Below are 26958 nucleotides of genomic sequence, written 5' to 3' on the forward strand. Positions count from 1 at the left end.
TGTGGCTGAGGGGTGGGTGGGGGGGGGGAGAGCGGCAGGATGTCACGTCCCACTAACCTGGTGTGGGATGTGAGGAAGCGCTCGCTGGGGCTGGAGGATCCCCGCTTAATTCGCTTGTCCTATTTAGGTAAGAAGTGGCTGCTGAGAGCTCCAGTTCAACCATCTTCCTGACATCAGCTCCAACTCTGTTCACCTCCGCCCCCCCCCCCCCCCCGTCTAATGCAATGCGTGTTGTTAGAAAATAACTGTGACTATTTTTATTAACTCATTTCCATTTACTGAGTTCTGAAAATATATGCATATTCTTTGAAATGCATTTAATATTTTACTTCCGGGGGTGGGGGGGGGTTGATAAATTTTTAGCGGCTGGTTGAATATTTGTGTCGATTATATTTGACCTGGAGTAAGTTTTATTTAAGACAAGAGGAGGCAGATGATTGTTCTTGAGATCGATTTGAAAAATTGGGCGAACATGATAAAATTGACAACAGGATATACGTAACATTGAATGGACGTTGTGTGTTTCTGTCGTGTTGGGAAGTAGTGTCTTAATTCCGCCCCTCTACCTCCCTCCACCTACCCCGGTTTAATAGTTTCACCAAAGTTTTTCTTCAACTTTCCCAGGAATTCATTTTTTTGATTAATACACCCACCAAGAGCTGTTGCTAAGCTACTGACGTAATAATAGCCAGATAGCGTTTCCGAAATTAAGCATGTCCAAAAATATCTTCCAAGTGAGGACATCCTTGAGTCCTCATAACATTAGATTTTTGTGTATTTAATCATACGACTACACGTTAGGGATGAACCTTATTCTGGGGATGAGGTTTTTATCATGTTGTGGTCTTCAAATTGCCAAGTAATGCATCAGTATCTTTCTTGGTTATTTCAAATTCATGTTAATGACCATCCCTGCATCATGTTTGCCTCTATGAGATCCTTAAATCTAATAAAAATACGTTATTTGTATCTGATTCTCCATATTTTGCAAGAAGTACAACTTTGAGTGGGATGGTACAGTGGCACAGTAGTTAGTTAGCACTGCTGCCCCACAGCGCCAGGGACCTGGGTTTGATTCCTGGGTTGGGTCACTATCTATGCGGAATCTGCATGTTTTTCCCACGTCTGCATGGGTTTCCTTTGGTTTCCTCCCACAAGTCTGAAAGACATGTTCGTTAGGTGCATTGGCCATGCTAAATTCTCTCTCAGTGTACCGAAACAGGTGCCAAAGTGTGGCGACCAGGGGATTTTCACAGTAACTTCATTGCAGTGTTAATGTAAGTCTACTTGTGACTTTTAAAAAAAAATTCTTCATTTGACTGTAAATTTAGTTTGCACATCATATTTTATCGGATCAGTCAACAAGTTCTGAGAGTTGCACTTTTAAATGGCTAGATTTCAGATTCATTCATCATAGCTTTGAACAGCAAGATTTTGTGATAAGTGAATGGCATCACTATCATTGTTCCACCAGTTGATCTATTCAGGTGTAGGTTTCTGCCACTGGCCGTCATGTGACTGAATCAGGCCAATTGTCAGCTCTCAGATCTTTAAGCTCATGGGACAGATTACCCTTGAGATTCGGAGTGTCGGATTTGCTTCCTTTTCTTTGATTTTCTGCTGTCATTCTTCCTTATCATTAAGACTTTGTAACACAAAGCGTGATGTAGCTTGATGGATGTGTTGTCACCATTTTGAACGATTAGTAGCAAGCTTCTTTCACTCAGTGTCAATGCTGCCTGCTCTCAGGAGAGCTTCTTTGTCCTCCTCTGGAATGTCACCATTTGAGAGTTGAGAAAATGGAGCCTGACAGGTGGGGTAGGCTTTTCGGCAATCCAGATAGTGTTTAGTTCATCAGAGCTAATTTTGCTGGAGTTTTGTTTGAATGCTTGTGGAGCTGGCTTCAAGAAGGACATTAGCTTTGTTTGACAACCTTCCCGTTGAATCCGGAGATGCAGTTGAGGCAGTTTTCTAATGTTCTTAATGTGGGTCTCACTGCAGGACAGAAATATGGTGATGACAACTGCTCTGTTCATTGGGACATTTGTTGACTTGCAGGGGCCTGAGTTGTCAAACATTTGCTGCCATGTTTTGTAGAAAGCTAACTGACTTTGGTGCTGGATCTCCTTGTCAGTGGTGGCCTTTAGAGAGAGGTGGCTGCCAAGCTATGGAAAGTGTTCAGAGTCTTTCCTTCAGTAATTATTAGCTGTGGAATATTTCACTGTCCAGATGTAGGTTGATATGCACTTTGTTTTGGCAATACTCAAGGACAGACTGTGTTTCTTGTATGCAGAGTTTAACAGATCAAGAACAGCTTGCAAATCTGGTACAGAGTGGACAATAACACTGAAGTCATCTGTAAATTGTAGATCAATGGTGGTTAGTTTAATTTTGGCACAGGACAGACTGACTGAGTTTATTTCCATCTAGATGGTATTTAATACCTGCACCAGTGGGTAGTTGACCTTTGATGAGATGAATAGCCACTGTCAGACACTGTAGGAGCCACCACACAGCCTTGCTGGACTCCAGTTCGGATTTTGAATGTGACCATTTTAGATCTTCCGCTCAAGACAGTTGCTAATATATCATCATGAAGCAGTTGCAGGATTGTGATGAAATTTCTTGGAGGTGCAAATCTTTGGAGCACAATCCACAGAGCCTTGTGATTTAGTGAATCAAATGCTTTTGTCAGGTTGTTGAATGCAATGAAGCATTCTTGGTGATGTTCTTCAGGAAGATGGCTAGGTAGCAAGGAAAGGGAGTTTGTCGCTTGAAGTTTAAGACAATTTCTTTGTCCTGCCAATGTTTAGTTGCAGTAACTGTAGTTCATCCAAGATTGCGAGCAATCTGACAGCAGAGACAGTGGAGGAGTCTCTTGAGAGTTAATGGAGAGGTAGAGCTGGGCTTTTTGAGATTAGCTTCTGTCCACATTTCCATGCCTTCAGCAAGACTGCCTTCTTTCACATTTGGAACATTGTCCAACTCCATCCCAGCTTCAATTTATCTACTGGTGAAACTCTTACCTGTGTCTTTCTTATCACTGAACTTCATTATCCCAAAATTTTTCTGGCTGGCCTCCCATCTTCCATAAACCTGAACTCATCCAAATCTCTGTCACTAGTACCCTGACTGAGCCCTGTTGACCCATCAGCTCTATACTTGCTAATCTATATTGATTCCTCACTCTTCCTTACCTCTGAATTTTCCTCCAGCCTTACAACCCACGAAGGTCTCTGTGCTCCTCGAATTCTAACCTGTTCTGCATTAGTTGTTTTAATCGTTTCACAATTTGCAGCCATGTTTTCAGCTGCCAAAGATCTGAAGTTGCCTCACAAAACCTTTATTCCTCTCCATATCTCCTTTACTAAGGAGTTCCTTTGAAATCTATTCAACATGACCAAGCCAACCCAATTGCACCTGCAAACCTAATTCATGCCATCATATTCTCCAGACTGAATGATTACAAAGTTCTACCACCTTTCTATACATTCATCCAAAATTATTACTTTAATCATATTCTGTGCCAAGGCCCACTTGCCTATCACTCCTGTCTTTGGTAACATCTATTGGCTTCCAGTTTCCCAGTGCTTTCAGTTTAAAATTCATATCCTTGAATTTAAACCCTTCTGTGGCCTTGTCATCCTCCTCCCCATCCTACAGTCATGTAAATCCCTGAAACACTTTATTTTCTGATCCACAGCATTTCTTCCTAATTTTGTCCCAGAAGTGGTTTCAATCTTTTAATATCTGGAATTCCCTTCTGAAAAGCATGTGCCCCTCTATATCATTGTCCTCTATAAAGTCCTTCTTGACACCATCATTTTGACCAAGATTTAGGTCACTCCCTTAAATTCCTGGGTTTTCATTCATTTCAGCCTGAATCATCTCCGAAGAATTTAGGACACTTTTTTAAGGCACTGTATTAAAGCCTATTCCCAAATATTTAGAAAAATAGATTTCTACTGCAAGTCTTTCTAATTGTGGCCTCTGTTCTTTCTTTAGTGTGGCGCATTGGTACTTCAGCTGTCTGTATCATTTGACTGTTGGATTGTGGGTTTGTAATTGCAGTTCTTTACATAGTCAGTTCCTGGCTTGATTCCAATGTAAGGAAAAGAGCAATGTACAGTTCTTAATAGGAGCGGGAAGAAAATCATTTGAGTTTCCGTGAGTTACACTCACTCATCTTCTTGCCCTGGGCATTTGTGTGGGACATCTGATTTCCGGCGCATTTAACTTGAAAGGTGCAAAAACTGAAAAGGTGTGTACCTTTGGCAGAAAATCCAAGAAAAGCAGCTATGCATTAGAAAATCAGCATGATACCACAAAACAATATCTTAAGGCCCTCAGGTGCGACCTCAAACTCTCCATAGCATTTGGCACAGCTGATCATTTCATCTTGTCCACTTTTCTCAACTGTGATCGACTTTGAGCTGATTACCTTCAATTAGTTCCACTCATGCTAATCCCAACAAAACCAGTGTAGCTTCAACCATATCAAAAACAGAAAATGCTGGAGAATCTCAGGTCTGACAGTATCTGTGGGGAGAAAATAGAGCCAATGTTTTGAGCCTAGATGGTCCTTCAGCAGACCTGAGATTTTCCAGCATTTTCTGTTTTTGTTTCAGATTCCAGCATCTGCAGTATTTTGCCTTTAGCTTCAGCCATACCTTCTCCTCCAGCACAATCACCAAGATTCCACATTTGAATCCTACTTCTTGAAAATGTTAATTTCAGAGAGGTTCATTTTCATATTATGAGGGAAACCATATTTGTGGATTTTTTTTGATAGTGTTTTTGGGGCAGAGATCAAGGATTACAACCTTTTTGCCAAGCTGGTGCTCCCAAATGCAGAGAGTATTGTGGAACCGCCCGAAGAAGCTCAGTTCTGGTTTCCCTTTGATGGCTAAGGTGATGAAAAGCCCCAACTACAGAACAAAGCAATCTGGTGGCAGTGTAGCAGCTTTTAATCCAAAGCTGAGGAGTCAACAGAAAGTTGCTAACTCCATTCAGAGTGCTGTTGTCAGCTCCCTGTAGCAGGGGCTCAGAGAAGGCCAGGAGCTGTAGTTGCTTGGTGCAGCTGAGAATACTGGTGGTCAGAGAAGCCCAGAAGTAATTGCCAGCTCAGTGAATCTGAGAAATGAATGGATGTGTCTTGGTTGCAAATGCCATTTAATGTGCAATGTGAGATGTGTTTGACCACATTTTGCGTGTTAATTCATGTTTACCTCATGTTAATACTGTATGTTAGAGAATAAAGTAGATTGTATTGACTGTTTACTTTGTTAGGAGCAAAGGAACAGGAGTAAGCAAATCAGCCCATCCAGCCTGCTCCACCTCTCCGTTTGAACATGGCTGATCATCTATTTCAATGCCACTTTCCTGCACTATCTTCATATTCCTTGATGCTATTAGTTTCAGAGAATTATTGATTTTTGTCTTGAATGAGCTAAATTATTGACCTTCCACAGCCCTTTGGAGTTGAGAACTCAAAAGATTTGCCACTTTGAGTGAAGAAATCCCTCCTCAACTTTGTCATAAATGGCCTACCCCTTATCCTGTGATTATATCTCCTGGTTTTAGATTTACCAGCCAGGGGAAAGACACATCTAATCTATGTCCACTCTGTCACACTCTGTAAGAATTTCATAAGTTCAATTAGGTCACCCTTCATTCGTCCAAACTCTAGACAATACTGACCCAGACTCCTCAAACTCTCTTCATAAGACAACCCTGCCATCCCAGGAATTAATCTGGTGAACTTCCATTGCATTCCTCCTATGGCAAGTATCCACTTGGGATAAGGGGACCAAAACTGCACACAATACTCCAAGTGAGGTCTCACCAAAGACTCTTAATAGTTAAAATTTTTTCTGTTCATTTGGAACAATGAAAACATTTGCCTTTATTCTCCTAATAACTGAGATTTCTGTTTTTGTCTATTTTACATAAGGTACTCGTCCCTAATTAGACAAACAATTATTTGTTGCAGTGCTTAATTTTACAATTATCTTGGTGTTATCAGGTTGTCTTAATGTTAAATGGAGACTCAAAAGCTATCTTCTTTTGTTCCCAGCAGAAGTTCATTGAGGCTGAACAGATGCTGCTCTTGTCTTTCACCAAGAAAACATAGGAACATAAGAAATAGAAGCAGGAGTAGACCATATGGCAGGTCGAACTGCTTTGCCATTCAATAAGAGCGTGGCAGATCTTTGGTTCAGGTCTACTTTTCTGCCTTCTAATATCTCTTGATTTCCTGAGAGAGCAAAGTCTGTTTATCTTAGCTTTAAGTATATTAAATGAAGGAACAACTACAATTTTCCGGGATGAAGAATTCCAAAGGTTTGCAACTTTTTGTATGAAGCAATTTCTCCTATCTTAGTCATAAATGATTTGTCCCTTCTCTGTCCCATATTCTAGATTCCTTGATCAAGATAAACAATTTACCCTCTTGAGCCTGTCTCTAATATGTCTTTACGTCTAGCTTTTACTCTTTGAAAGCTGGAAACTCTTGTTCATACTTATGATTCCCCGAGGTTCCTGGAACGTTTTTGTGCTTTCTGAAGCTCCTCCTTATTCGATTCCAACTTGTCCCAAGATTCATATTTGCATTTTATTGCACATTAACTCTTGCTCATCCATCAGTTATGTCATTGTTGATTTCCACTGGATTCCAAAACACCAAATGCAAATCTGTACAGTGGGATCCTGTGCTTAAAACCTGGGATGATGGATGAGAAATCTAACTGTGACAGAATGTGGACGCTGGAGTTTTGGATAAGCTTCCCACTCAGTCTGCAGTTTCCTTCTAAGATAAGTTCCGGTCCCAATCTGCAATTTGGGATTCTGTGCTTCCTTCTTTTGCAACATTCCATTTCGATGAGAGCTTTCGGCTATTTTGGCCCTACTCTTTGTGGCTCATTTCCTAAACACCTTTGTTTTGCTATTCCTATCCAATTCTCAGAAAACCTTAAAATCTTCCTCCTTAACTGTACTTTCAAACAAGTCTTCTAAATTCTCAGCTGCACCATCTGTATGTCTTCTCTGTGAAGCTGCATAAAGTATTTATGTTAAACAAGCTATACAGATCTAAGTTGTTGATTCTTTGTGTGAAGAGACTTAATTTTAGGAAAATGTGCTGTTAGGTCAGGAAAAATTGTCATATTTCTAAGTAAGTATTTGGAATCATTTATTTTCAATTACACAGAATAGCTACAAGTTATAACTAAACGTGACTTAATATGATGAACGTATTTGTTGTATAGTTCAATTGCCAAATGTGTATAGTGCGAGGGATACGCATCTAATGTATGATTACGTGAAGGGCCCGATTTTTACCATCAAGTTGCACCTGTTTTTGGGCATGAAAACTTGCTACTTGCCTCATGCCTGACTTTAGCATGATCTGCCCCTGCCTTCATGCTGGTTCTCCCTTTATCAAAGCCCAAAAATGGGATTGTGCTTGAAACGCGATGGCTATTTAAATGCATTTGCATGCATTTAAATTGACTTAATGGGTTGCAGGCCCAACCTCACCGGCACTTCCCCCTTTACCACCGCATTTGCCCATCCAGAATAGGTGCAAAACAGACATGCTCCATATAAGTCCGATTTGGGCGCTCCAGTTAGTGAGGTGTTAAGTGACAAACGTTGGACAGCTTTCTGCTTGAGATTGGTTGGGGGTGATGGGGGAGGGTGGAGTTTGCTGCCACTCTGCCTGAGATGAGTGAGGGGGATAGGGAGTTCGCTGCCACTCTGCCTGAGATTGGTGGGGGGGGGTCAACTGCCACTCTGCCTAAGATCAGTGAGGGAGAAGGGGGGTCCAATGCCACTCTGTCTGTGATTGTGGGGATGAAAGGAGGTCTGCTGCCACTCTTGATCGCTCGGGTGGCGGGGGGAGGTCTGCTGCCAGTCTGCCTGAGACTAGTGAGAGGGAAGGGAGGAGTGGCTAACGGTCAGTCTGGGTGGCAGAGGAGATGGGGGGGATAAGGGGGTCTGTAATGTGGGGGTGGGGCAGTGTCTGGGCGGGCCGTGGGGAGGCATTATCCAGGAGCAATGTGGAAGGGAAACTGCATTCTCTGTTTCTGCACGTGTGCAGTTGGAGGCACCGATCGGAGCTGCAGGGTTTTGCATACATTAAGCGTCACGCATGGGTTTCTTCAGCACGATTTGGAATTGCTGATATTTTTTCAGACAGAGTGCATATGGGGGCACCTGAGAACAGGTCTAAAAGTCGCATTTGAAATACTCCCAGTTTCAAGTCCGCCCAGCACTTAGAATCAAAATGGTAAAAGAGTCCTGAAGTTTCAGTCTGAGTTCAAGAACCCACCCATTTCCTGGTCTTTACCCTTGTGCTGCAGAGTCATGCAATGCAAATTTCAATACAAAATACCTTAATTGGCCTGGAAATGGTTTTTGTTATGCCAGGTAGGGGTACTAGACATGGGTAGGAGATGAGTTGTAGTTCTGGAGGGTGATTTTGTAAGGCAAATGGCAGCATCACAAGGCTTATTGTTGACTGGAGGAAAGGAGCAGGCAGGAGAGCAGAGGGCCACCAGCCCCTCATAAGTCCTCAAAGGCTCACTGCTAAAGTACTCTGATTACCCTGCTCAAGCAATGGCACCTTTGTGCCACTGCAGGAAAACCTCATTTTAAAATTTTTCGTCAGCAGCCGCAATTGGTAATGGCTCCCTGCCACATTCCCAACAGTCATGAGCTAACATGTCCCAAACCATTTAAGATTCTAGTTATTGACTTCACTCTCCAACCTACTAACAAATTCTTCAGTGGGCTTAAAAGCAAGTTAATTGGAGGCATGTGGGTTGTCAGCCCCCACCTCTCTGCCTTCTCTTCCTTTAAAAACTCCAGTGTGTCACAGAGTCATTGGAAAGCTGGCACGTCATTCAGGAGTGCTATTTTCAGAGGTTTTAGATACTTACTCTAACTGAGAAGTCAACAACAAAAGCATTAATCCATCATAACAAATACTTCCAAATGTATACTATGACAAAGTGGTTATGCTATAGAACGTTGTTTGAATTGTTTAAAGATATTCTGATTTAATGGATGATAAAGGGGTGAATATTTTAATTTTAAAATGATTGTTCTCTGAAATGGCAACTTACTTCTTGGTGTGATGTATCTCTCATTATTAGTTGACTAGCATCAACCTATTTATTTTGCGTAAGTAAATTATGTCTTCTAGATCAGCATAGCAAGCAGGCAAACCCAAACCAAGGGTTTCACTTTGGTAAGGAATTTGGACATTTTTAGTAAAATGTTAACATTTTATACACAATATTTTATTCCCTAAAATGGGGGGTTGGGGGCATATTTTGAATTAAAAACATTCACTATGCCAGCACCAGATCCCATCTTTATTAAGTCTGAAATTCTTTGTGTTCATGAAAGTTAGGCAGTCTAATATTTGTCAGTTTGAAGTGAAACCCAAATGTAGAAGAAATGCGCCAATGTACATAGCCATCCACGGATAGTCATGCATTTCTGGGGAGATTTCCAGTTAAGAACATAAGAAATAGGAGCAGGAGTAGGCCATCTAGCCCTTCGAGCCTGCCCCGCCATTCAATAAGATCATGGCTGATCTGTCGTGGCTCAGTTCCACATTCCCACCCTCTCCCCATAACCCTTAATCCCCTCGCTTATCAAAAACCCATCAACCCGCGTCTTAAAAATATTTAGCGAGGCAGCCTCCACCACTTCAATGGGCAGAGAATTCCAGAGATTCACTACCCTTTGAGTGAAGAAGTTCCTCCTTAACTCCATTCTAAACGCCCCCCCCCCCCCCCCCCCCCCCCCGCGTTATCTTGAGGTCGTGCCCCCTAGTCCTAGTTGTTTCTTGAATATGCAGTTGGTGGCCAAAACTTTCATTCTCATACTTTAAAATGTTAGCACATGAGAGTTTGTAGCCCATATTGGTGCCATCCTATTTGTCTGAGGACAACCATGTTATTTGACGTCCATTTTGTACATCGGCAATAAATTCAAAGGTGCATTTTTATGTCATCTGGGACTCTGTAGGAGCACAGAACATTAAATTCAGTAATACCTCATTTAGCCAAGATGCTAAAATTCTGGATTTTCTTTTGAGACAATTTAACACATGTCAAATATTGCACAGCTGATTGTTGGCTGTATTCCTTTTCTGTCTGTGTAATTATGGATCATTAATTTTAGCCTGAACTTGGTGAAATGATGCTTTTCTGTTCACATTGGCAGATGAGCAGCCTATACAACCTCTCGTTCAAATTATTGTAGTAAAGTAATTAAATTGAAGTATTGTGAAGGAAATTAGATTGTCTGAAAGGGAAAAACATGCAGGGTAATGGAGAGGAGGCAGGGAAGTAGGACTAGGTGAGTTGCTCAGTTGGAGAGCCAGTGCAAATATGATGGGCCAAATGGCCTCCTGTGATTCTGTACTTTTAAAAAGGTAATTCTTAATCTTCTGATTTGCACATCTACTTTACACTGTTCACAAGGGTACCAATTTTCGATCATGGGATGTTGAACCTTCCTATAGAAATTATGATGGGCTTGAATGTGGGGAAGAAAGTTGACCAAGAGTCTAAATGATATCTATCCCCTTAGAATTTCCTTCACCTTTTCATTAATGCCATTAAATTGTGAAGTAGGCTGATTTTTATTGATATATAATTTATGTAATATATGTTATGACTCTATGCACATCCTCCTTGCGGCACATATGCCAAACCTTTGGTACTGAGCTATATCTGCTAATCACATTTGAACTAGTTACGTTATAATGTCCTGCTTTTGAATCTATACTTGCCATTGTATTCACCTTTAAAGTGGTGCCATTTTGTGTCTCAAATTCTGTTGCCAACCATTTCTGTACCCCGCTCTCCTACCATTATGTGTAGCATGTTTGGTACACATGTTTTGAATTTGGTTAGACTAATAGAACATTTGGGGCAAAGCAGAACTTTAGTTGAACAAATTTACTCTGAACTACTAATTTAAGCTGTGGAGGATAAGAACAGTTACTTATTAAGTAAATACTACCTCAAGACATGATTCTGACTTCAGAGCAATGAGTGAACTAGAAATTAAATATTTCAGTCCAAACCTCTGGAGTAGTGGGACAGGTACAAATTAATGAACCAGCTAAAGAGCTCCAATTTGTGTGATTGGACAGATCTCACTGAAAGTATTAAGTGGGGTCTATCCAAAGAAATATGATCAAAGTGCACCAAATTGCATTTCGAGGATAGCAGTTTAACTAGAAATTACATACATCTTTATGCCAAGTACAAATTATAAATTATTTTAATCAGCTAACTGACACAAGGCTGGTGGGCCAAATGGCTTCCTTCTGTGCTGCATAATTTTATGATGAAATTAAGTTAATGGGATCTCTTAGTAAGTGAGATAGTTAGATTAATCTATTAATGTGCCTAAGTAACAGGTATCTAACTTTTGGATCTAGCTAAAGAAAATTGAGCTTCTCACTTGCACCGCATTCTCTCTTCTCTATAGGTCCACCTACTGCTCTCTTTCTCTGCTTCTCCAGACCTATTCATCCTTTCATCTCCACTACTAATTTATAACACTTCTGGTTTTACTGTCTCTACTTCTTCAAACTTCCCAATATTCACTACGCTTGATGTTCACTGTCCATCCTATGTTTCTATTGTCTATTAATTATTTTTCAGCAACATATTTCTTTCCCCTGTACCCACTACTCTCTATTCAATTTTCACTTTCAGCTTTACTTTACAACATTTTTTATGACAGGTGAGAGAGAGTCGAACGGCATCCTTCTTAGTTCTCTCCTCATCTGATTTGACACCGTTCCTTTTCGAAAAGGATATCTCCCCCCCCATCAATCTGACGTATAAATTAGCAATTGATCTAGCAACAACTGCAAAGAGATAAATACAGGTCAACGGATTAGGAACAAGTGTGGTTATTTACTTTGACAGTAAGAATAGAAAAAGTGTTTTTAAAAAGGTATGAAACTTGTAAATGCTGACATTCAGAGAAATATGGGTGTATTCATACAAGGAACACAATGTAAGTATGTGGATACAATGAACAAAGAGGAAGGCACATGGGATATTGGCCTTCATTTCAAAGAGACTAGAGTACAAGAGGGAGGATTTTTTGTTGCAGCTGTTTGGAACTTTGGTGAAACCGCATCTGGAATATTTGTGTAGTTTTGGTCTCCATATCTAAGGAAAGAAGTATTACTTGGCACTGGAGGTGGTTCACTATTTTGATCTCTGGGATGAGAGGGTTGCACCATGTGAGAAGTTGAGTAAATCACAGTTTCTGTACTGTGTAGAAGTTGTCCATTCAGCTCACTGAGTCTGCACTGTCTTTGACAAACTATCTTAACCAGGTCCCGTTCCCCTGTCCTATCCTGTAATTCCATGGCTAATCCATCTAACCTGCACAGCTTTGGACTTTGGGAGGAAACCAGAGTACCCAGAGGCAACTCACACAGACATAGGGAGAACATGCACTCTGCACAGGTTGTCATCTAAGGCTGGAATTGAACCTGGGTCCCTGGCGCTGTGAGGCAGCAGAATGGGCTTATACACTCTGGAGTTTAGAAGAGTGAGTGTTGATCGCATTGAAACATAGAAGATTCTGAAAGGGCTTGATAAGGTTGATACTGAAAAGTTGTTTCCCCGATTGAGAAATCTTGAACATGTGTGCACTCCAGAGGTTCATGGATGCTCAAAGTTGAGAACATTTAAGGCTATGATAGACAGATTTTCAATTTCTCTGGGAATCGAGGAACATGGGGAGTGGAGAAGATAAGCCGTGATCATGTTGATTGGAGGAGGAGGCTCAAGGGTCTGTTTGGTATTATCCTACTCCTATTCCTCGTTTTATGCTCATGTTTGCAGAAGAAAGTTTCAAACTTCCACCAATCTTTTGTACTTGTGTAGAATCAAAATGTTTTCTAACTTTACTTCTGAAAGGATTGGCTCTCATTTTTCGGCTACAACCTGGTCCTAAATTTGCCAACTAGCAGATGTAGGAAAGAAAGTCCCAGCACTTAGTTTCCTTCCTCCACATATTTGTTTACTTCTGAAACCAAATTTTGGAACAGGGCTTTTAAAATTCATGCAAGATACAGAGGTACTACATCATTTAGAAGCTAGCGTATTATAATATTATTACTGCAACTGAAAACCCAAGAATTTGTAATGCAATCCAAAATGATGATGACAGGGATCATCTAAATTTAGAAATGGAGTATTGCGGTGTCAGTATATTTCATAATGGTTAAATATAGGACACAAGTGTTTTGAGAAAGTAAATTGGGTGAGCAGATGCAGAAATGATATTGCAAAAAATGTTAAAAAGTAATGAACCCTACATAGTTAAATGTATTGCCATTATACCAACTTCATTCACTATTCATCAATTTCCCTTTTATCATTTGTGAAGTCCACGTGGTAATATTATTGTGTAAGATTTTGCTAGTTGCACTTTATTTTGATGTCCCCTTTTAAAAACATTTTCCTCAGCTCACAATCAAGTCATTCTATTTTGCAATTCTAAGTCAGAACTGCTTGCATATATAAATGCCATTAGCAAGGGCAGTCTTATAATAATTATTTAAGTTTGTGTTCTACAGTTTAATACTGAAAGTTCGTTTATGTCATTAAAGGACTAAACCCCAAGGACTGAGTGTTGCTGTAGGTTAAAATATTTGGCTGGATCTTTATGATGCATCTAGTGAGTGGGCTGCTTCTGATTAAGAATGCTATATACATTTAGCAAAACAATATTGTATTCTAAATGTACCTAAATTGCTCTCCTTTCCTTCAATTGCCTGTTTCTTCCTGCTTCCTCATTTCTTTCCTTCTCTGATTTCACTTCATTATTTGTGTGCTTTCATCTTCTGAGTGCCTCTCTTTATCTTCACTAATACACCTCACCCCTAACCTCTTTCATTTATTCTCTGCCCTCTTTTTAACTTCCTCTCCCTCCAAGCTGTGAAAGATACCAGCATTAGGACTTAGGTCAATGAGTTGGAAGAAGCAGTCATTTTGGAATTGAGTTGCAAATAGAAGCACCAGCTGGCTTTGCTGCGCAAGTTGGCGGTAATCCCTGTGTCTGGATATAATAGAAAGAAATGCTATTGATCCTGCCATATTCTGGAGGTGGTCTTGCTTACTAGTTGACTGCTGGGGCATGTTCACAGGCTCAGGTTCCATATGAATGTTAATGACATACAACTATAGCTATCTACCATATTGCTGGAACTTCCTCTGTGTTCTTAAATTGCCCATCTGACATCTTCATACTTGAATCAAAATTTCAGGAGCACCTAAAATATATGTTACTGTTCATGATGCTCATGCCACTGATCTTCTGACTTCATTTCCCAACTGTAGCTGCTGAAACAGACTTGAGTCTCATCATCCCTTTACAACATATTATACTTCCGACTCTGCTTCACTCCTTGTCTAAGATTATACTATGAATTGAGATGATTTGGGAAAGGAATTGGATTCTCTTTCCTTCCCTAGAAATTTTATGGATTGTTTAATGGCTTTGAAACTAATTAATAAAACTTGGCCACATAAGCAAATGACTAAATGTGCATAACAAAAATAGGAATACAGAGAATATGGTTGTAAGATGTCACTGTATTTTTCGTTTTTTCCTTTCTTTGTTAATGACACCTCCCTTAGGTTACTCTGTCAGTTCTTTTCAATGTTTACTGTTGGGCACTTCCTGTTGACATCTGACCAAGGCAGATTATATCAAGTGTAATTAATTGCACTTCCTTGTTTTGTTTAAAATATTATTAGCTTTGACACACAAGTGGCATATCGAGTGTAACATTTTATTGTTGAGCAATTGCTGCTGGCATTTTCCATGTAACTGGAGTGAAAAATAGCACTCTTCATTTCAGCATGAGCACCTATGATATCTTATAGAATCTCTACAGTGCAGAAGGAGGCCATTCGGCCCATTGATTCTGCACCAACCACAATCCCACCCAAGTCTTACTCCAATAACCCCACATATTTACCCCGCTAACTTCCTGACACTAGGATCAATTTAGCATGGCCAATCAGTGTAAACCGCACATCTTTGGATTGTGGGAGGAAACCAGAGCATCTGGGGAAACCCATGCAGACACAGGGAGAATGTGCAAACTCTGCACAGACAGTGACCTGAGGCTGGAATTGAACCCGGGTCCCTGGCGCTGTGAGGCAGCAGTGCTAACCACTGTGCCACCATCTGCCATTATACGTAAGAAAAATATCTTATTCATCTCTCTCTTTCACTGGAAAAGATACGTCATTATTTAATTAACCAGAGGCATACCTAATTGCCAGTGCACGTTATCCTTTGGATCATGGTAATCTTCAGTAGTGAGTTCAAATAGCTGTTTAGTGCTTTTCTGAAGTTTATTCATTGTGAAAGCTTGAATGCATCCAGTAACAGAAAGCCAAGATGTTATAAATTTATAATTCATTTTGTTATTCAAAATAATGTAATTAGCTGCTGACTTTGCCCAATAATTGCACAACATAGATGCTAAAAATAGTGCATATTTATTATTTACATAATATGTGTATTTTATCATTTTGATTCTGAGTCATGTTGACTATTAGTTTTGCAAATGTTTATATAATCAAAGAGAAAAAGACTTGTCTGTACCGAATGTCTTGCACAGAAATATGTACCTTATTGATAATTGTGCAAGATACTGATTAAAGTGCTAATCTGAGGCCAACAATTTGTAATTGATGGGAAAATGTGAACTGAATGGCAGCCTTCATTCATTAAATTGACAAGTATATAATTTGATCTGATTGAACCCAAATTGAATCTTGTAGCTTGACATCAAACTGGATTTATCACACACATTTGAAATTGTTAGTGCACCACGCTTTTAACCTTGTATATTTTGACATTCTGTTCACTCATCTTCCACCACATCATCACATTCAAGAGGGCTAGAATACAAGAGCAGGGATGTACTTCTGAGGCTGTATAAGACTCTGGTCAGACCCCTTTTGGAGTATTGTGAGCAGTTTTGGATGTCATACGTAAGGAAGGATGTGCTGCCCTTCGAAAGGGTCCAGAGGAGGTTCACAAGAACGATCCCTGGTATGAAGAGCTTGTTGTTTGAGGAACTGTTGAGACTCTGGGTCTGTACTAGTTGGAGTTTAGAAGGATGAGGAGGGGATCTTTTGAAACTTACAGGATACTGCGAGGCCTGGATAGAGTCGATGTGGAGAATTTCCACTAGTAGGAAAATCTAGAACCGGGGCACAGCCTCAAGCTAAAGAGATGATCCTTTAAAACAACGATGAGGGGGAATTTCTTCAGCCAGAAACTGGTGAATCTGTGGAACTCTTTGTCGCAGAAGGCTGTGGAGGCCAGGTCATTGAGTGTCTTTAAGACAGAGATAGATAAGGGGATCAGGGGTAATGGGGAAAAGGCAGGAGAATAGGGAAGCAAAAAAAAAAATCAGTCATGATTGAATGGCAGAGCTGAGTGGCCTAATTCTGCTCCTGTGTCCCATGGTCTTATGGTCTGAAAAAAAATTGACCTGGTAGGGTACAAGCATTCAGGTTACAGAAATCTCTACTAACTTCATCGGTGATACTGCAAATTTTTCCTGTTTCATGTGCCCCAAGGAAATGTAGCTAACTTCTTTCTTTTTCTGTAGATGTATATAGTGTAAGTGTCAATTAGTCTGAAATTCCAGTTCTGTTCCGTGGAAGCTGATTGCTGAATGTATTTTGTCCATTTTAGTACTTTGTAGTCAAAGGACTTTTTTCCTAAAAGCATAGCTATTGTCACACATTTTTCATGCTGAAAGGCGGTATTGTTATCAATTTTCCACATTATTTGTGATGGCTAAATAATCAGAATTATATAAGCATTAATTACAATTGTCATGTCGACGCCCCTATCTTGGTTAATCAGCAGTTCCATCCGAATGCTTTATTATGCTTTCGTTGATACTGATGACAATACTCTCTCAATGTGCTACATTATTCTGTCTATTGTACTCAATAGTTAACACTTTATTTGATAATTGTTCTTAATACAGGCAGAAGAGAATTCATCCAAAGATTAAAACTTGAAGCTAAATTGAATGTGCATGATGGTTGTGTGAGTATGCAGTTTAATTATTTTTATTTAAACATGCTTTAGAACTGGTCAGAGGAATGATATGTTCTGCCCTGTACTGAACTATGAAGATGCTTAATAAATCAATTTATTAATTTCTGAAAAGTATAAGACTTTCTATATAAGCTAAAAATATTTGCAACAGTACTTTTTTTTGTCTTCATTATACATCTGGTTCTCGAAATTACTTTATCCCTTCTTTAATTCTACCCCCCCCCACCCCCAACCAAGAGTACAAAACAGTCTTGTTGCCCCTGGTTTAGGGATATACTGCTTCCCATAGGAAAGCCCAAAGATATTATGAAAGGATGGTTGGGGTCCTCCCATTTGTTTCAATTCCCATTCCTTCTTGTTTTATATTGGTTGAAAGTTGAATCTCAGTTAAAGTTAACCAATACATTATACTCCAAGATAGTGCATATTATAATTGAAATACCTATAATTTTCATTTAAGTAGACAATGTAATATTTTGGTTGCTACCAGATTAATGAGCACAGTTCTACAGGTAATTATGAATGAGAAGATCTTTATCTTTGCCACCATCTTTCTGCCCTACAACTGATGCTCTGCACCTCTTAAAATTTCCCTCAGTGATAGCTAGATCAACACATCCTTCAGTCCTCTACTCTTAAGTAGCTTCTGGATTTTATACAACACACCCCGTCTCCAAATACGGGCAACAGTTGTTGATGCTCCATAATGATTCCACCTATCTATATCGATGTCATTCCATAGGACATCTGACTTTAACTCTGGACTCCTTTCCATTGAATTCCATTTATGTTTGCTAATAATTGCTATGTAATCTGGTCGATGTAATGTGTGCTTTCCCAATGTACATTCACTTGTGCACTATGTTTCCTGCTCCAGATCTGAACTTGGTTCCATTCTTATCCATATATTTGCAGCCAGAGATTCACATACAATGGCTTCTTAACTTGTTCCCACATCCGTTGCCTCCAGCATCCCTCAAGGACCTATCCTTAGCTTCCTCCTGTTTTTCATTTACATGTCGCCTCTCAACATCATCTGAAAACTCAGCAATAGTTTTCACCTGCACATATGCTGACAACGTTCATCTCTACCTTCCACCACCAGCACCGCCTCTCACCATCTCCACTGTGTCGAAATTATCAGACTGCTTACTTACATCCAGTACTGGCTGAGCAAAAATTTCCTCCAGTAAAATATTGGGAAGGCTGAAGTTATTGTCTTTGATCCCAGCTACCATCTGCATTCACTAGTTACTGACTCCATCCGTCTTCCTGTCAACTGTCTGAGACTGAACTATTTGTGGTCATGTCTGACCTTGAGATGAGCTTCAGATTATGCATATCTGTGCCTTCACTAAGATCACCCATTTCCACTTTCTATAATATCGCTTGAACAAAGAAAATTACAGCACAGGAACAATCCTTTTGAACCTCCAAACCTGCAGCAACCGTGCTGCCTGTCTGAACTAAAATCCCTTACCCTTTGAGGGACCATAATCCCTCTATTCCCGTCCTGTCTGTATTTGTCAAGATGCCCCTATCGTATTTGCTTCCACTTCCTCTCCCGGCAATGAGTTTGAGGCACTACCCTCAGTGTGAACAAAAAAACCCTGCCTCATACATCTTTAAACCTTGCTCCCTGCACCTTAAACCTATGCCCCCTAATAATTGACTTTTCCACCCTGGGGGAAAAAAACTTCTGACTATCCACTTCAGTTCTGCCTCAGCTCATCTGTTGCTGAAACCCTCATTCATGCCTTTGATATTTCTAAACTTGACTCTTCCAAAACAATCCTGACTGGCCTGCCACATTTTTCACCCTGTAATCTTGAGATCATTCACAACTCTTCTGTTGTGTCCTTGCTCACTCCATCCCATTCACCCATCCAGTTTTCACTGAACTACAATGTTCCCAGTTAAGGAATGCCTTGATTTTAAAATTCTTATCCTTGTTTTCAAATCCTGCCTTGGTCTTGGCCCTTTCTTTGCAATCTCCTTCAGCTCTACAGCCCTCTGAAATTTGTGCTCAACTTTGCCATTGTTAGCCATGCTTTGGCTGCCTAGGCCCTATACTCTGGAATTCCCTGCTTAAAACTCCCTGCCTCTTTACTTTTCTTTCCTCTTGAATACATTTTTTTTCATCCTTCAAGACACACTTTAAAACATATCTTTGCCTTAATAGTTCCTTATGTGGTGTGTCAAATTTTGCTCATAATGCTCTGTCCTCCATATGGAAGTCTATTCTAATTGTTGATCACTTTTTGCAAATAATTTCCCGATATCAGTCAGAAAATTTAATTGCATAGTTAGAAACCTTTTGTTCAATTGCCAGAATTTAATTTAAAATAATATTCCAGATATATCTTTTCCATATCATTCACTATTTTATTTTTTATCACTCCTCAGCTGTCTCTTTTCCAAATGAAAGGCCATACGCGTAACGAGTGGCATTGTGGTTAGCACTGCTGCTTCATAGCACCAGGGACCAGGATTTGGTTCTGGTCTCAGGTCACTGTCTGTGTGGAGTTTGCATGTTATCCCTGTGTCTGCATGGGTTTGCTCCAGGTGCTCCGGTTTCCTCCCACAGAGCAAAGATGTGCAAGTTAGGTTGATTGGCAATGCTAAATTGCCCCTTAGTGTCGGCGGGATTAGCCAGGTAAATACATGGAGTTATAGGGATAAGGCCTGGGTGGGATTGTTGTTGGTGCAGGCTCGCTGGGCCACGTGGCCTCCTTCTGCACGATAGAGATTCTATAATTTGATGATTCTATTAGTCTCTCCTCCATATCTCAGATCATTGATACCTGGGATCATCCTTGTAAAATTCTTCTCTGCACTATGTCCTGCATTTAACCAAGTTCCTTGCATCTTGATGATTGGAACATAGTAATCAAGGTGTAGTCTGGCTTGAGTGCTGTAAGTTAGATCATCCGTTTTCCACACTGAAGTTATTTTCCTCTTGTTCATCACATGTTACACAGGATATATAGCACAGAAACTTTTAGCCCAACCAGTCCTTGCTAATGTTTATTCTGTACACCATCCCATTCCCATCTTTCTCCATCTAAACCTATCATCATAATCCTCCAGTCCCTTTTCCCTCTTACACTTGTCCAACTTCCTCTTAAATGCTCTTTACTTCTACCACTACCTGTGGTGGAGTTCCACATTCTCAGTATTCTTTGTATGAAGAAGTTCCCTATTGGATTTCTTTGTATTTTCTTGACAGCTATTTTTTAATGACCTTTAGTTATGCTGTTATCCACAAGTGGAAATATATCTGTCTGTCCACTATCAGAATCTTCCATATTTTTGTAGACATCTAAGGTTATTCCTTAGCGTTTTTTTTTCAAGAGAAAGCCTGTATATCCTTTCCCTGATATATATACCCACACATTTCTGGTATGGTCCTTATAAATCTTTTCTGCATGTTCTCTATGTCCTTTTTATAATATGGCGACCAGAACTGCATGCAGTGTTCCCCAGTGTCATCTAACCAAATTTGGAAGCAAGTTTAGAATAATTTTCCTATTTTTCAATTCCATCCTTCTAGAAGTAAAACCTAGTGCCTGTTTTACATTCTTTGTCTTGGTAACCTGTGGCACAACTTGTGATTTATGTATTTGTACTCTGAGATCCCTTTGTTTGTCATTGCTCATCTATCATGAGGTGGTAGTGTAGTGGTGTTATCACTGGACTAGTAATTCAGAGACCCAGAGTAATGCAAAGCTTTGGGTACCCAGGTTTGAATCCCATCTTGGCAGATAGTGAAATTTGAATTCAATAGAAATCTGGAACTAAGAGTCTAATGATGACCATGAAACCATTGTTGATTGTCTTTTTAAAAACAACTCATTCACTAACGTCCTTTACTGAAGGAAATCTGCCACCCATGCCTCATCTGGCCTACACGTGACTCCAGACCAACAGCAATATGGTTGACTCTTAAATGGCCTAGCAAATGACTCAGTTTAAGAGTCATAGGACGGAATTTTACCAGCACGTCCGCCTGAGATTTGTACAATCCCACCCGAGGCCAATGGAGAATGCCGTTCTGCAAGCCTCGCCTGCCCCCAGAATCGGGGCAGGTGTGCCGGTAACATTCTGGCCATAGTCATAGAGGTTTACAGCTTGGAAACAGGCTATCAGTCTTACCCAAGTAACTGTCTAAATGCTTTTTAAAAGACAAAATTGTACCTACCTCTGCTACTATGTCTCACCGCTTGTTCTAGACATGCGCCACCCTCTGTGAAAAATTGGACCCTTTTGTATCTCTCCCTTAAACCTATGCCCTCTAGTTTTAGACTCCCATGCCTTTGGGAAAAGGTGTTGGCTATCTACCTTATCTATTCCCTCATTATTTTATAGACCTCCTATAAAATTACCCCTAAGCCTCCTGTGCTGTAGGGAAGAAAGTCCCAGTCTATTCAGCCTCTCCTTATAACTCAAACCATCAAATATTGAGAGCGTCCTTGTAAATCTTTCCTGCACTCTTTCTAATTTAATAGTATCCTTTCTATAATAGGGTGACCAAAAGTGTACACATTATTCCAATTGTGGCCTTACCAATGTCTTGTACAACTTTGACAAGACATCCCCACTCCTGTATTCAATATTTTGACCAATGAAACCAAGCATACAGAATGCCGCCTTCACCTCCCTGTCCATCGTGACTCCACAAGGAGCTACGAACCTGTACTCCTAGATCTCTCTATTCTATAACTCTTCCCAACACCCTACCATTAACTGAGTAGGTCTTGCCCTGGTTTGATCAACAAAATGTACCACCTCATATTAGTCTAATTTAAACTCCATCTGCCATTCATCAGCCCACTAGCCCAATTGATTAAAAGCCTGTTGCAATCCTAGATAACCTTCTTTACTGTTCACTATGCCACCAATCTTGGTGTCATCTGCAAACTTACTAACTATACCTCCTGAATTCTCATCCAAATCATTAACATAAATGGCAAATGACAGTGGACCCAGCACTGATCCCTGAGGCACACCGCTGGTCATAGGCCTTCAGTTTAAAAATTTGTATATGAGCAATAAATGCCTGCCCTGTCAGCGACGCGCACATCCCATGAGCAAAAACAAAATCTCAATTTTAGATTTTTCAACAAGTAAATAGGGCATCTAGGCCTTCCTAGTGCACTTTTGGACTTCATGCCATTTCCAGCCACACACACTTCAGGTTATGTATTAGCAGGGTATCAACTTTTGTTGGTGTGTATCCTGACCGGGCAATTAATCTTATGATTAGCCAACTCTATATGGTGTTCCTGAGGGTATATTAACCTCTAACCTGGTGTCCATGACCTTTTACCTTCATTACCCTTTTAACATTGCATTCCTGAATTGTTGCTCATGTTCTTAGACTCCATCTGTAAAAATATCTTGTTACATTCGGCAAACATATGACTGTTCATTCATTGGTGATGAACAGGCTGCTACTGTCCTTTCACCACCACCACCCCTCCGCCCCCCCCCCCCCCCCAAACTACAATGGGGAGGTAAGGGTAAGGTAATAGACAATAAAACAAGTGGAATGGTAGAATATGGGTTACATTAATATTTCAAGGGAAAGAGGAACGAGTTTGAGGCATTGATGACATTTGAGAAGGTAGTGGGACAATAAAGAGATAATGGAGACCATGGATATGAGTTTGGAGAAAGGAGAAGTATGAATAATGATGGGTGACAAGATTGAGGGAAGAGCCGCTTTGGCTGCAGGCTCCATATTCCTCATGACCAACATTGGAAAGGTAGCCAAAAGTCCTTGAACACTCATTTCACTGTTACTCCACGACAAATCACCTACTTAATGCCACCTGGGAAGTAAAAATTAGAGAAAAGAAAAATACATAAATGGAAATAAGAAGTTAGGAAGTGAAGCAGAAAAGGAAAGAGTCAAAAGTGGGAAGAAATAGCAATATTAATAGTTGAAAGACAAATGGGAAATCCAATTATTACAATTATACAGCTATTTAAATATTAGTAGTAACTCCGTTGTAATATCAACCACAAACAATCACTGAAAGCGCAACTTTAAATATAATGTTGAGTACTTTTGCTGGTCTATTGCTCCTTTTTCCACCTTTCTCTCTTTTTGTCACCTCTCTTTGTTTTCTTTTAAACTTCTAACATTTAAGGTAGTCTATTTGTGGCCAATGATTAGAAAATCATCACATATGTTGTTTATGAACACTTCTCTCTTCAGAAAAACTGCTGGATAACTTGATTATATTGAGGGTTAACTGAATTTCTGGAAATATGCAGGGATTGCTTTTGAGTTTCCTTTTGTCCCATATTTGCAACAGGTCAATACAATTTGCTGGAATGATACAGGAGAATATATTCTATCAGGATCCGATGACACCAACCTAGTGATAACCAATCCATATAGTAGAAAGGTAAATTAAGTCAATGTATGACTGAAAATGCACTATGATCAAATGTCAAAGTGTGTGTTTGAAAAAAGCACTGTTGATGTAACTTGTTTTTTTTTATTTAAAAGTTGCAGGAAGCTTGTGCCAAAGAAAGCCTTTTTTGCTTTCATACTTTGTGTTCAACATTGTTTAGATTAGGTACTTTTTGGAGTCAACAATCCAGAGTGTGTTCTCAATTATGTGACACTCCATTCCTCAAACTACCCTTTTGGTCTTTTAACCTTTTCCTGAATATTAAAGTACATCTCTAGTTATGTGGCATGTAACCGTAAAATCTTATTGAACCCAAAAAGCTGGTTTTGCAGAAATTTGTGAAAAGGTAATTATGCAATTTGCAAGCAAATGTTCTGGAGGATTTTTATTTTAATTAAATTCCCAAAGTGGCTCTTCTGCTACCACATTTCGCTGGTAGACAATGGAGAACAATAATTGATTGTAGCCCTGAAAACTGATATGGAAGATCAAACTTATCACCTTTTGTGATGCCAAGGAATATTTCATCCCATTGAAGTTGTAAACTAGTTGGAGGAATAGTTGTGCTCTGCTAGGATCCATTAACAGTGGTACAGTGGTTAATACGGCTGCTTCATTACACCAGGGATACGGGCTTGATTCCGGCCTTGGGTGACTTTATGTGGAGTTTGCATGTTCTCTCATGTCTGCATGGGTTTCCTCTGGATTCTCTGGTTTCCTCCCACAGTCCAAATATGTGCAGGTTGCGGGGATTGGACATACTAAGTTGCCCTTTAATGTCCAAAGGTGTGTAGGTTAGTTGGATTAGTCATGTAAATATGCGGGATTATGGGGATAGGGTAGATGGGAGGGCTTGCGTGGGATGCTCTTTCAGAGAGTCAGTGCGGTCTCAGTGGGCCAGATGGCGATATTTCTGTACTGTAGAGATTCTATGGATCGAATATTGCTTTTTGTATAATGCAGAAAACACGAATTGTAGGATAACCAGACCAGTCCTGTAATGCTGACCCTTTACAAATAGAATCATAGAATATACAGTGCAGAAGGAGGCCATTTGGCCCGTCGAGCCTGCACCGAACACAATACCACCCAGTTCCTATCCCCATAATCCCACATTTTCCTTCCTAATCCCCCTGACACTAGGGTCAATTTAGCATGGCCAACCCACTTAACTCGCACATTTTTGGAGTGTGGGAGGAAACCCACGCAGACAGGGGGAGAATGTGCAGACTCCACACAAGCAGTGACCCGAGGTTGGAATTGAACCCGGGTCCCTGGCGCTGTGAAGTAAGTAGCAGTGCTAACCGCTGTGTCACCGTGCTGCCTCTGTCTAAAGATGTTCAAAACTTCAAAATGTCTAAAGATAATTTTGTTAGAGTTATTTAATGGCAATTATGTGTCCTTTATTTAAAAGAAAATTCTGATTTCAGATTCTTTCGACCATACGCTCAGGCCATCGAGCAAATATTTTTAGTGCAAAATTTCTTCCACACACCAGTGACAAACAGATCATTTCCTGCTCAGGAGATGGTGTCATATTTTATACGAACACAGAGCGAGATGCAGAAGCAAATCGACAGTGCCAGTTTAACTGTCACTATGGAACAGCTTATGAGGTAATACAGTAAATATTGGTGTTGATAATATCATTGAAGAGTAATAAAATGTGAGAACATTTTAATTCAATCATCTTTGATTTAGAGAAAGATTTATAAGAGTTTACTGTTTGTTTCTGTGAGCCAACTAAGATTGTTTTAAAATAAATGCTCTTTGTTGCACCATTAAAGCCATAATTGATGTGTACTGTGCCATAAACTTCTTAACCAAAATTGAGTGTTCTGAAAAGATAGTGAAAGTTTTTAATGAGGCATTCTTTTCTTGGCCTTCTAAATTGTTAACTCAGCTTTACTGAGTCTGACAACCTACGTGGATTGCAGACCTGTTCTTATCCACTCTTCCTCCGCCCATGCCCCAAAATCTACTAAATGTTGTTCAAGAAGTCCACAGCACTGCTGGGTGTAACTACCTGGAGGATGTGGATGTCATCTGTTTTTAGCTGTTGGGTGGTAAAAATATCACAGTATAATCCAAGCAATATTATACTTGGCACGTGCATTACAGTGCAAAAAGGTCAACTGACATTCTATGTGCTTTGTTTCCATTATTATATGTGGTATCACCAAATGAAAAGTCTAATGCAGTTCCCAAACATAATTTGACTTTGATTTGGTCCTGCATAAGTAGAAAAAATTAAATTATTGCTTTTGACTTTCATAATAGATTCAAGTTAATAAGAGCAAAATTCATTTAATAAAATAAAATTGTACTCCTATTTCCAATTAACCTTGCAATATATGCAGCAACTATTTTGAGTTTTTGTATGTCAATCCTTCCTTGGTGTTTTAAGTTTGTTAATCATGGAAATCAGTTAAGTCATTTGGATGCTTGACCAGTGTTGTCACTTTATTAAATTAACTAACAATTAAGTTAACCAACATTCTGCTCCTTAAAAAATAATCTTTGGGGCTTTGAAAACATTTGAGCTTACTGAAACATCATACTGGCTGGCTGTATGTGCAATTTAATACACAGTGGGCTGCTTTGATTCCATTTCCAATCCCATGTTGTAAGATGGCAAGAACTGACTGGTTTTACACTTGTTCCTCATTTAAGATTGTATCTTGGGTGCAATGTAATCTTAAACTTATGAAGCACAGTTAGTTTATGTAGTTACAGCACATTATATTGTGTTCAGCTTAGTTTCTTCAGTCTATTAGTCATTAATGTTTCAAACTTGTACAAAAATATCTGAAAGTTATAGTTTTACCCAAATGTAACATTTTAAAATATGTATTGGAAGTTGTGAAGTTCAAGGGCATGTTCCAAATGATCATACACAAATACCATAGTTTCGTTTAAAATTATTTTTGCAAAAGTGGCTTCATCTTAACATATATGTAATTGGGTTCTTTGCCTTTTTTTCCCTTTTGATTCCCTATCCTTACTGATCACTGTGCCTTAGCTGAAAAAAAACTATTTGCACCAGCATTACCCAACCTGTGGAAAAATGCCTGATCTCTGTACCCTTTAGAATCATAGATGTTTACAGCACAGAAACAGACCCTTCAGCCCAGCTTGTCCATGCCGCCTTTTTTTTTAAATCGTAAGCCAAGAACATAAGAAATAGGAGCAGGAGTAGGCCATTTAGCCCTGCAAGCCTGCCCTGCCATTCAGTAAGATCATGGCTGATCTGAAGTGGATCAGCTCCACTTTCCCGCTTTCTCCCCATAACACTTAATTCCTTTGTCTATTAGAAATCTATCTACCCATGACTTAAATATATTCAACGAGGTAGCCTCCACCACTTCAATGGGTAGAGAAT

General features: G+C 39.8%; 1 protein-coding gene across 6 annotated transcripts in view; it reads left to right on the plus strand.

The window, feature by feature from the left end:
* Positions 1-20: 20 nt before the first annotated feature.
* Positions 21-26958, plus strand: part of dcaf6 (ddb1 and cul4 associated factor 6) — a 136202-nt gene continuing 109264 nt past the window's right edge. For all 6 annotated transcript variants that reach the window (XM_080203808.1, XM_080203809.1, XM_080203810.1 and 3 more), the window contains exons 1-4: positions 21-127; positions 17078-17139; positions 23475-23567; positions 25007-25192. In XM_080203808.1, coding sequence (XP_080059934.1) covers positions 40-127; positions 17078-17139; positions 23475-23567; positions 25007-25192 — 429 coding nt within the window. In that variant the 5' untranslated portion in view covers positions 21-39. The remainder of the gene's footprint in view (positions 128-17077; positions 17140-23474; positions 23568-25006; positions 25193-26958) is intronic.

Source organism: Carcharhinus amblyrhynchos, chromosome 15, assembly GCF_965287045.1.
Source record: "Carcharhinus amblyrhynchos chromosome 15, sCarAmb.v2.hapA, whole genome shotgun sequence".
Lineage (NCBI taxonomy): Eukaryota > Metazoa > Chordata > Chondrichthyes > Carcharhiniformes > Carcharhinidae > Carcharhinus > Carcharhinus amblyrhynchos.